A 9,326-nucleotide genomic window follows, 5' to 3' on the forward strand; every position below is an offset into this window, starting at 1 on the left:
GTTATCTCTACCCCGGTGAGCAGAGGTGAGAATTCCAGTCTCTGAATACTGGGTTCACATCCAGCAGGGAACTGGTACCCGATGGGAGCAGAGAGTCAACCCACCACCCATTGTATCGACCCGGACTCTCCTGGTAGGGTGTTGTTAGTCAGGATAAGGACCTGTCCATATAAAGAAAGAGTCTTCCTTATGGAGCACAATCTACTGGGTGTAAAAGCAGTGGAAGGAATCAGCTGCCTCATTTTAAAATGATATATTAATTCCTGAGATGTGGGTGTCACTGGCAAGGCTGGTATTTATTGTCCATCCCGAGACGCCCCTTGTGAAGGTGGTGCTGGGTCTTCTTGAACCGTTTCAGTCCCGTGTGGTGAAGGTGCTCCCGCGGTGCCGTTAGGGAGGGAGATCCAGGATTTTGACCCAGTGACGATGAAGGAACGGCCGATATATCTCCAAGTTGGGACAGTGTGTGTGAGACTCGGAGGGGAACATGGAGGCGATGGTGTTCCCATGCTCCTGCTGCCCTTGTCCTTCTAGGGGAGGCTGGAGGTTGTGGGTTTGTGAGGTTTTATTGAAGAATGTGGGACTGGGAACAGAAGAGAAAGAAGACTTGTTATCCTCCTTGTCCTGTCACCCTCCTCTAGGAAACCTCAATCCCAGACAATAAATTCATTCATTAAATAAAAAACACCTTTGCAATAAATACAACCATTAAACATTTCCCCCAACAATTCCTTCTCGGAGCTTCCTTAATGTGATTTATCCTTCACTAAAATAAACTTTCTGAAGTTGGCCATTCACTTTGACCTTTCACCTCCTCACCCACATTTGAATTTCAACCGTTTTTTTTTTCCTGAACGGTTTCTGCTCGGGTCAGTGGCAGCTGAGACAGCCGCCAATCAGGTGCCTGAGCGACCCGTCACTCAATTACCCCGCCCACTCTGTGGGACGGGCCCAGAGACATCCAGCCAATCAGGGAAAGGAAGTGGGAGGTGCAGCTCCGCCTGGCGGTGGTTTGGTGAACTGTGAGGATGTGAAATGAAGCACCGGAAATGCTGCTGACTTTTTAGTCAAGTACCTCGCACTGTCTGCACCAAAAACTATTTTTATTGTGTGAGGGAAATGTTAGTTGCCTGCCCTGGAATTCAGGGTTGAGGCGGGGGTTAACCGCTGCCTTCCCCCATCACTGGGACCCCTTCACTCACAATAAAAACCCAGCCCAGGGCATTCAGCCAGTGAAAGGTCTGAACCTCGTGATCCCCTCACACTAAACCCACTGAATCCCACACAGGGGAATCTCAAATATCTGTCCTGGACTGATGACAGGGCAAGATCATGGAAGATAGAGAATCTTTATACAAGTTTTATACAATACAGAATGTTAATTTACAGTCAGCAAACACCAATTCATTATTTCACTGATTCACTAGAAAATGGAACCCTGAGATCTTCAGCAAGAAATTGCTCTTTAAAAATAAGCAGCATTTTGATTGGGCAGATTTTAGGTGCCGCCACCTGATTGGCTGAATGATGATGTTAGTTCCCCAATTGGTCAGATTGAACAACTCGGGAAATTCAAATGAGAAAAGATACAACCAGAGCAGCAGGGTCAGTGTTACTGTGTCCAGGAGCTAGTGATCCAGGATCGGGACAATGGATGGAGAAGCGCTGCAGGTATTGTCAGTGTCTCACACCCGGGGGGTCAGTAATGGGGAGAGGGACCATGGACTGTGTCAGGGCTGCTCCCGGTCTCAATGTGTCTCAGAGCCGGGAGGGTCAGTAATGGGGAGAGGGACCATGGACTGTGTCAGGGCTGCTCCCGGTCTCAATGTGTCTCAGAGCCGGGAGGGAGGGGGGTCAGTAATGGGGATTGGGACCATGGACTGTGTCCTGTCCCGGCTCAGTAATGGACATGAGCAGCAAGAAACTGTGGTAAAGGGGGGTAACTGTGTTTTCTTGTTGCAGGGACCCAACTTACAGAAACTCCTCCTCCTGCTGCTGCTGCTAAATGCTGTTGCTGCTGTTTCAGGTAAGCGCTGTGACTGCTCTCACATTTCAGCAGAGTTCGGGGCTGCTGGTGACATGGATTATATCAGGATTTATCTTCCTGGATGGTGCTAACCTTGTGAATTTATACAGACTGCAGTTAGCTGTCTCCTGGAAAGAACATTTGTCTGGGTGTCTGGGACTGAAATCAGTAATGTGTATATTACTGGGGAATAGTGTTCATTATATCAGGAGTTCATCTTGCTTTAAGGTGCTGTGTTCACTGTGAGTGGGCCCATTGAGGGAGTGGACACAGTCGGTTCACATTACACATAATGATCATGAGACCTGAAAGGAAGGCAGTTAATGTCTTCAGATTAACCCCTGTGATGTGAACAGTGGAATCTGGACACTGAGCAACACTCGGTGACACTGGGATGGGTGACTGGGGTCCAGTGGTACTGGGATGGGGTCCTGAGCACTGGGATCAGGAGTCTGGGACAGTCCTGGATCAAATAGAACTGGGAATTGCCTCTGAGCATGGGGAGTAGGGTCATCAGGACTGGGGGTTGTGTTTTGGGTCCTGGGAGGGGGCAGAGTCTGGCCGTATTGGGGTGAGGAGCAAGGTCTGACAGGTTAGTGGTGGAGGGAGGTGAGGATCCACATTGCCTCGGCCCCTTTCAGACCATCAGGTGCTGCCTCACCCCCTACACAGTGTACTCGTCCGTCATTGTCCCCCCAACCTGTCCAAAGCCCTTTCCACATCCTCGGGTACCCCCTCCCCCACCCGTTCCTGTCTTTACATTTCAGGGTCAGTTTTCTGCTCCTGAGCTCCACCTCACATTGTGCACCCCCAGTCTGTCATTGTTCTCCCAAAGGGGGGAGGTGGGCAGGGTGACCAATATCCTGATGTGTTCTCCCAGCATGTGTACAATGGGAAACACACGATTCAAAGTGCTGTCCAGCTGCTCTGTGGATACAAATATCCAGCACAAGCTGGTTTTAGTTGAAGGCCCTTAATGTCTGACCTTTAACCTTCCCACAGAAATGAAAGCAGTGAGTTACTGATCAGTGCTTCTTGTAAATCAAGCATCGCAGTGTAACCATGTGGAGCTTGGGATGGAATGTACCAGCAGGGAGGTTATATCTGTGGATAAATACTTTCAATCTTTTCCAGGTTACTCGCCTGTCCCAGTTTCTGGGTTCCTTGGGGAGCAGGTTGTGCTGCCCTGTATCTACAAAGGGAATGTCCCAGTCTCTGATTTACAGGTAATTTGGTGGATATGCAAGCGTGGAGTATCACATAATTTTGTCGATGGAAATGATGATTTGACACTACAAGACCCGCAGTTCAGAAACAGAACAAACCTGTTCCAAGATCAACTGGAACAAGGCAACTGGTCACTTATGATCTCTGACCTCAGGCAGTCAGACCAGAATGAGTATCAGTGTGAGATTACTGAGAGGACAGGTGTGGTCTTTCTTCAAGATGTCCATCTCTCTGTAACAGGTGAGAGGTTTCTGTTTCAGGTATTCTGCATTTACTCTCTGATTTTATGGGTACGGTAGTGCAGTGGTTATGTTACTAGACTAGTAATCCAGAGGCCTGGACTAATGATCCAGAGAACGTGAGTTCAAATCCCACCATGGCACTTTCAGAATTTGAATTCAGTTTGAAATAATTTTGGAAATATAAAGCTGGTCCCATGCCCTCCTTGCAACTCTCACTTCCACCTAGTTTTGTGTCATCTGCAAAATTGAAAATATTGATCTCCACATCCAAATCATTGATCTAGATTGTTAATAGCTGGGCCCAAGCACCGATCCTTGTAGTATCCCACTTGTAACAGCCTGCCAACCTGGAAATGACCCATTTATTCCGACTCTCTGTTTTCTGTCTGTTAACCAGTTCTCAATCCCTGCCAGTATATTCACTCCAATCCCATGTGTTCTCATTTTGTTTACCAACCTCTTGTGTGGGACTTTTTCAGAAGCTTTCTGAAAATCCAGTTACAGCACATCCACCTCTTCCCTCCCTTTTCTATTCTGTTAGTTACATCTCAAAAAAAAAAACTCCAACAGGTTTATAAACCATGACTTCCCTTTCATAAATCCAGGTTGACTCTGCCCAATCCTACCATTATTATCGAAGTGTCCAGTTTTCACACCCTTTATTGTAAATTCTAGCATTTTCCCTATAACTGATGTCTAGGCTAACAGGCCTGTAGTTCCCTGTTTTCTCTCTCCCTCCTTTCTTAAACAGTTGGGTTACATTTACCACCTTCCAGTCTGCGGGAACCATTCCAGAGTCTACAGAATTTTGAAAGATGACCACTAATGCATCAACTATCTCTACAGCCACCTCTTTCAACATGCTGGGATATAGATCATCAGGTCCAGAGGATTTATCTACTTTCAGTCCCACTAATTTCTCTTGTACTTGTTTATTAATATTGGTATCTTGCAGTTCCTTGTTTACACTAGTCCCTTGATTCTCCATTATTTCTGGGAGCTGTTTAGTATTTTCCTCTGTGAAGACAGACACAAAGTATTTGTTTTATTTTCTCTGCCATTTCCTTAGAATCATAGAGAGATACAGCATCAAAACAGACCCTTTGGCCCACCGAGTCTGCGCTGACCATTAACCACCCATTTACATTAATCCTACATTAATCCCATTTTCCTTCTCACATCCCCTCAATTCTCCTACTATCTACCTACGCTAGGGGTAATTTTTTTTTTTTACAATGGTCTATTTACCTATTAACCCGCAAGGAAACCGGAGCACCCGGAGGAAACCCACATGGTCAGAGAGAGAGCTTGCAAACTCTGCACAGGCGGTACCCAGACTGAACCCGGGTCACTGGAGCTGTGAGGCTGCAGTGTTAACCACTGTGCCGCCCTTGTTCCCAATTATAAATTCTCCTAAGTCTGTTTGTAATGGACCCACATTTGTCTTTGCTAATCTTTTCTGTTTTACAGATCTGGAGAAGCTTTTACAGTCTGTTTTTATGTTTCTCGCTAATTTACTCTCGTATTCTATTTTCCCTTTCTTAAACTTTTTCCCGGTCCTCCTTTGCAGAATTTTGAAATGTTCCCAATCCTCAGGATTAACATTTTTTTTGGCAACTTTATACGCCTCTTCCTTTGCTCCAATACAATCCTTGATTTCTTTTGTTAGCTACAGTTGGAACACTTTCCTTGCTGGGATTTTGTACATTAAAGAAATGCATTTTTGTTGTAAACTATGTATTAGATCTTCAGGTGTGAGCAATTGCCTGTCTACCGTCACACACAATACTAAACACATGATGTTTTCTTTAGAGCGAGCTCGTACACCTGGACTGAACACACCTGTACTGAACACACCTGTACCAGGTAAATCTGTTTCTAAACTACTGCATGTGTTTTTAGATTTTACATATGCTCACACTGAATGGGTAATAAGTCCAACAATATGTGCGAGGAGCTCATGGACTGTTCTGTCACTACGTTCGAGACCATTCGATCAGCTGCCTCTGTCGTGTCCCTCCCTTCCACTAGCACACCTGGCCAAACTTCCTATAATCCTGCCCTAACCCTGAACTCCCATCTTTCTCTGGTTTCTCTCCTATTTCCACTCATTCCCTGTTTGAGCTCATCTTGTCCATGAGACCCACCTCCTGTTCCCTTGATCCTGTTCCTGCTAAACTACCGAAAACCCACCTTTCCCTCTTGGTTGTAATGTTAGTCGATATTGTAAATGCTTGTCTCCAGGTGTTATCTGCCTCTCCTGTAAATCTGGCGAGATCATTCCTATCCTCAAAAAAATAACCCTTAACCTTTGGAAACTACTGTCCAATCTCCTACCTCCCTTTCCCCTCCCAAATCCTTTAATGTGTTGTCACCTTCCAAATCTTTTCCCATCTTTCCGGGAACTCCAGGAGCTGGATGTAAACCAGCATCCATCCAATCCTGTGATTTTCACGAGTTTAAAATTCCTGCTCTATTTCAGCGAGCTGTTGGGTTTAATTGAAGGGAAGCTGCTGCTGGTCAGTGTCCAGTTATCTCCATTGGAAAGCATGTATCTATCAGACTGTGGGGCAGTGTGTGTGTGTGTGTGTGAGATTATTGATATTTAACCTCCCACATTCCTCCAGGACTAGAATTGACCAGGGATGTGTTTGTACTGAGGATGGTTCTGAAACACTAGGTGCTGACGGTCTCTGCTGTTAGTTTTGTTAGTGTGTCCCAGTCTGTTAACAGCTTCATTCTGTCTCTAGGTCCTGGACTCTCTACTGGAGCAGTAGTTGGATTGGTCATCGCAATTCTTGTGCTTATTTGCATAATTCTTGTTCTTGTTTGCATAATTCTGGATTTCATAATCCGAAACCGACAAAGATGGTGAGTTCTGGAATGTTCCGCAGTTCCCATTGTTAATTCTGGTTTTGTTTTATTATATTTGGTGTTGTGGAAATGTTGTGTGCACTGATACACTTTGTGCTGTGTGGGATGTTTCAATGCTGCATTATCCAGTCACTTCTAGCTTGTTGTCATCCTCTAGCTGCTGAACTGAAGGTGAAGAGCAGGAATGTGCGGCTCCCTCTATCACACAGTTAATAGACACTCGCCTAATCTCTGCAGCAAACAACTCACCAGCCTACACCTAAAATCCCCTTGGCCCCTCTCCTCTGACTTTTCACCAGCCTCTGATCCTTGATCTGTTCCCCAGTCACTGACTCCATCCCCCTCCCTGGCCACTGTTTGAGGCTGAACCAGACTGTTCACAACCTCGGAGTCCCATCAGACCCTGAGCTGAGCTTCTGAATCCAAATCCTCTCCATCACTCTAATACCACCTAGCTCCACCTCTGAGTATACCCTATGTTTGCTCCCATCTCTTGAGATCCTCACCCATGCCTTTGTTATCATCAAAATCAACTATTCCAATGTTCCCCTGGCCAATTCCACTTTGCACCCTCCGTAAATTTGAGCTCATCCAAACCTCTGCTGCCCCGTATCCGAACTCACACCAAGTCTTGTTTTCCCATCACTCCTGTACTCACTGACCTACATTCATCCTCATGTTCAAATCCGCAACCCGCCAGCCCCCCCCCCCCCCACCAAAGTCTCTGTAACTTCCTCCAGCCCTACAACTCAGAGATCTTTGTGTATCCCCCAATTTCCATCACTCCATCATTGGCGGCTGTGCCTTCAGATGTCTGGGCCCCAAGCTCTGGAATTTCCTCCTGAAACCTCTCTGCCTCTCCCTTAAAAGCTCTCTCTGAGCTTTTGGTCACATGTCCTAAAATCTTTTCACACGGCTCGTTGTCTTTGTTTGAACAGTCACTCCCGTGAAATGCCTTCGGATTGTGAAGCTGTGAAAGAAATGCAAGTTATTGCCCAACCTCCATTTGTGTTTACATTTTTTAAACCACTCCCTGTGATCCGGCCATCTTGGATTTCTCTGTCTCCCTCAACATCCACATCTCCCTGCCCACCTCTTACCCACCTGCCAGTGGGGAGGGGGAACTATTGCAGATTCTCTAACTCTGTCCTCCGACTCTTTCCCCCATTTCGATATTTCTGCCTCCGTCAGCCTGTTTGGTCACTGCTGGGTCGGGTTTGATCACATCCGGGAATATCCTGTCCATCTGTGATTCCTCTCAATAATTCAGGATCAGTCTGGAGAGTCCGGACATTCCCAGTCTCCTCCTGTCTGATCTGATCCCTATCATCTTCAGCTCAGTGTTAACTGAGATCCTCATCAATTCTTCTTAATCTCCAATGTTGAGGTGAGCTGTCATTTTTCTATTGGTCTGGTGTCTTGGTCAGCACAGGTCCTGTGGAGTGTCCAGCTCTTGCCCATTGCCTCCTCTATAAGCCTCCTCTCCTCTACACTCTGTGCTCCATCACCGTGCAGCTCCTGTGACCCATTTTCCAGCTGCCATTGGTGCCCAGGATGTTGAGTGTAATTTAATTGGTCTGTGTTCCTGAACAGCTCCTTTACACACTTGTACAAAGTGTTGGATTCTTTTAATGTAACCTGAACTCTGCTGTTTTTTCCCTCCCAGGAAAGAGAACAAACACAGCATCAAGCACAATGCAGCATCTAATGACCCCCCTTTGACAGGGGTGACTTGTTCAGGTGAAACACGGGACCTTGTGACGACAGCACCTGAGCATCAGAATGGAGCAGCTGAAGAACAAAACCTTCTGGGGAACGGGGCTGTCCAGCACTAACTGAGTTTACACTGCACTGAGCCTGGGTCAGGGAGGGGAAAATCAGCCCAGTGTTGTGGTTATCCAGTGAATCCTGGTGGAAAGTCTGAGTTCAGGATTGGGATCAACAATCACTTCCCTAGTTGTCCACCAGCTTTTAGTGATTGGTGCATCTTGGACTAGGATTTCTCTGCTGTACAGTTCCTCATCACACTGTTTGTGTATGGAATTTATATTGTAAATATTTATATGTGTTAACAATTGAAACTACCTGAAAAATACACAGCCAAAATCAGTGGGAAATGTATCTCTCTCACATATGTTATGGTCCTGTAGTTTTTTTTTCCTGGAATATGCAGTGTACCTTTTTAAGGCGTGCAAAGGATCAGTACTGCTTTCAGTACCAGCGGGCATCCAGAGTTGCTGAGAAGGTGCATTCTTGTTACCATGGATACAGTCACTTGGATTGAGCATCATGTGATACATTTGATAGAATTCAATTTTGAACTGGCTTTCAGTTGAAGACAGTTCTAACAGAGAACACACAGACAGACAGCTGGTCTTAGCACCTGAAAACGAGCTCTCAGCCATTTAAACTGAAGGAAGAGAATTTTAGTCTGTTTAATTATTATTATCTCTCAAAATTCTAAATTTAAAAGGTCAAGCCAAAATGGAGATCTCTGGTAACTTCAACGGAAGAAGGAAGCATCGCTTACTGCTGGAATTAGACTATGGACTGTTGTACTGTGGATCCACCTTTTTTCCCATTGGACAGCTGTGAAGACTTCAAGCAAATTGGACTGTAAATTTGCAAGGACTCTAATTTTTTCTATTTTAAATGTTTATTTCTTCATAGTGTTAATTTAGTTTTTTTAATTAAACAGTTAATTTGTTGATTTAAAGACACCTGGTTTGGTTAGCCTCATTTGGAGTTAATAGATAGGACAGCCAAATTGTACTTTCTTTAATTTGGAAAGTTTAAAATGATATGTTTGGTGATCTGTGGAGGGACGGGATTGAATTAACAGTGCATTTCTCCCACCACAATCAAATCGTATATTTTGATTGGGGGCTTTGACTGGAGTGGTCAGTTGTAACACGTCTGAATATTAATCTGTTAATATTAGTGGATGTTCAATCTTC

General features: G+C 45.4%; 1 protein-coding gene across 1 annotated transcript; it reads left to right on the plus strand.

Annotated features, from left to right (window-relative positions):
- Positions 1-1,576: 1,576 nt before the first annotated feature.
- Positions 1,577-9,055, plus strand: LOC137352762 (myelin-oligodendrocyte glycoprotein-like). The gene is made up of 6 exons (XM_068018558.1): positions 1,577-1,671; positions 1,963-2,026; positions 3,161-3,493; positions 5,308-5,361; positions 6,246-6,366; positions 8,036-9,055. Exons 1-6 carry the CDS (start codon positions 1,651-1,653, stop codon positions 8,202-8,204), a joined length of 762 nt encoding a protein of 253 aa, XP_067874659.1. The 5' UTR covers positions 1,577-1,650; the 3' UTR covers positions 8,205-9,055.
- The last annotated feature ends 271 nt before the right edge of the window (positions 9,056-9,326 follow it).

Source organism: Heterodontus francisci, chromosome 39 (assembly GCF_036365525.1).
Source record: "Heterodontus francisci isolate sHetFra1 chromosome 39, sHetFra1.hap1, whole genome shotgun sequence".
Lineage (NCBI taxonomy): Eukaryota > Metazoa > Chordata > Chondrichthyes > Heterodontiformes > Heterodontidae > Heterodontus > Heterodontus francisci.

Coding starts and splice junctions, on each gene's coding strand:
- LOC137352762 (XM_068018558.1), top strand. CDS start 1,651: ATGGATGGAGAAGCGCTGCAG. Junction 1,672..1,962: donor TGGATGGAGAAGCGCTGCAG/GTATTGTCAGTG, acceptor TTCTTGTTGCAG/GGACCCAACTTACAGAAACT. Junction 5,362..6,245: donor ACTGAACACACCTGTACCAG/GTAAATCTGTTT, acceptor TTCTGTCTCTAG/GTCCTGGACTCTCTACTGGA.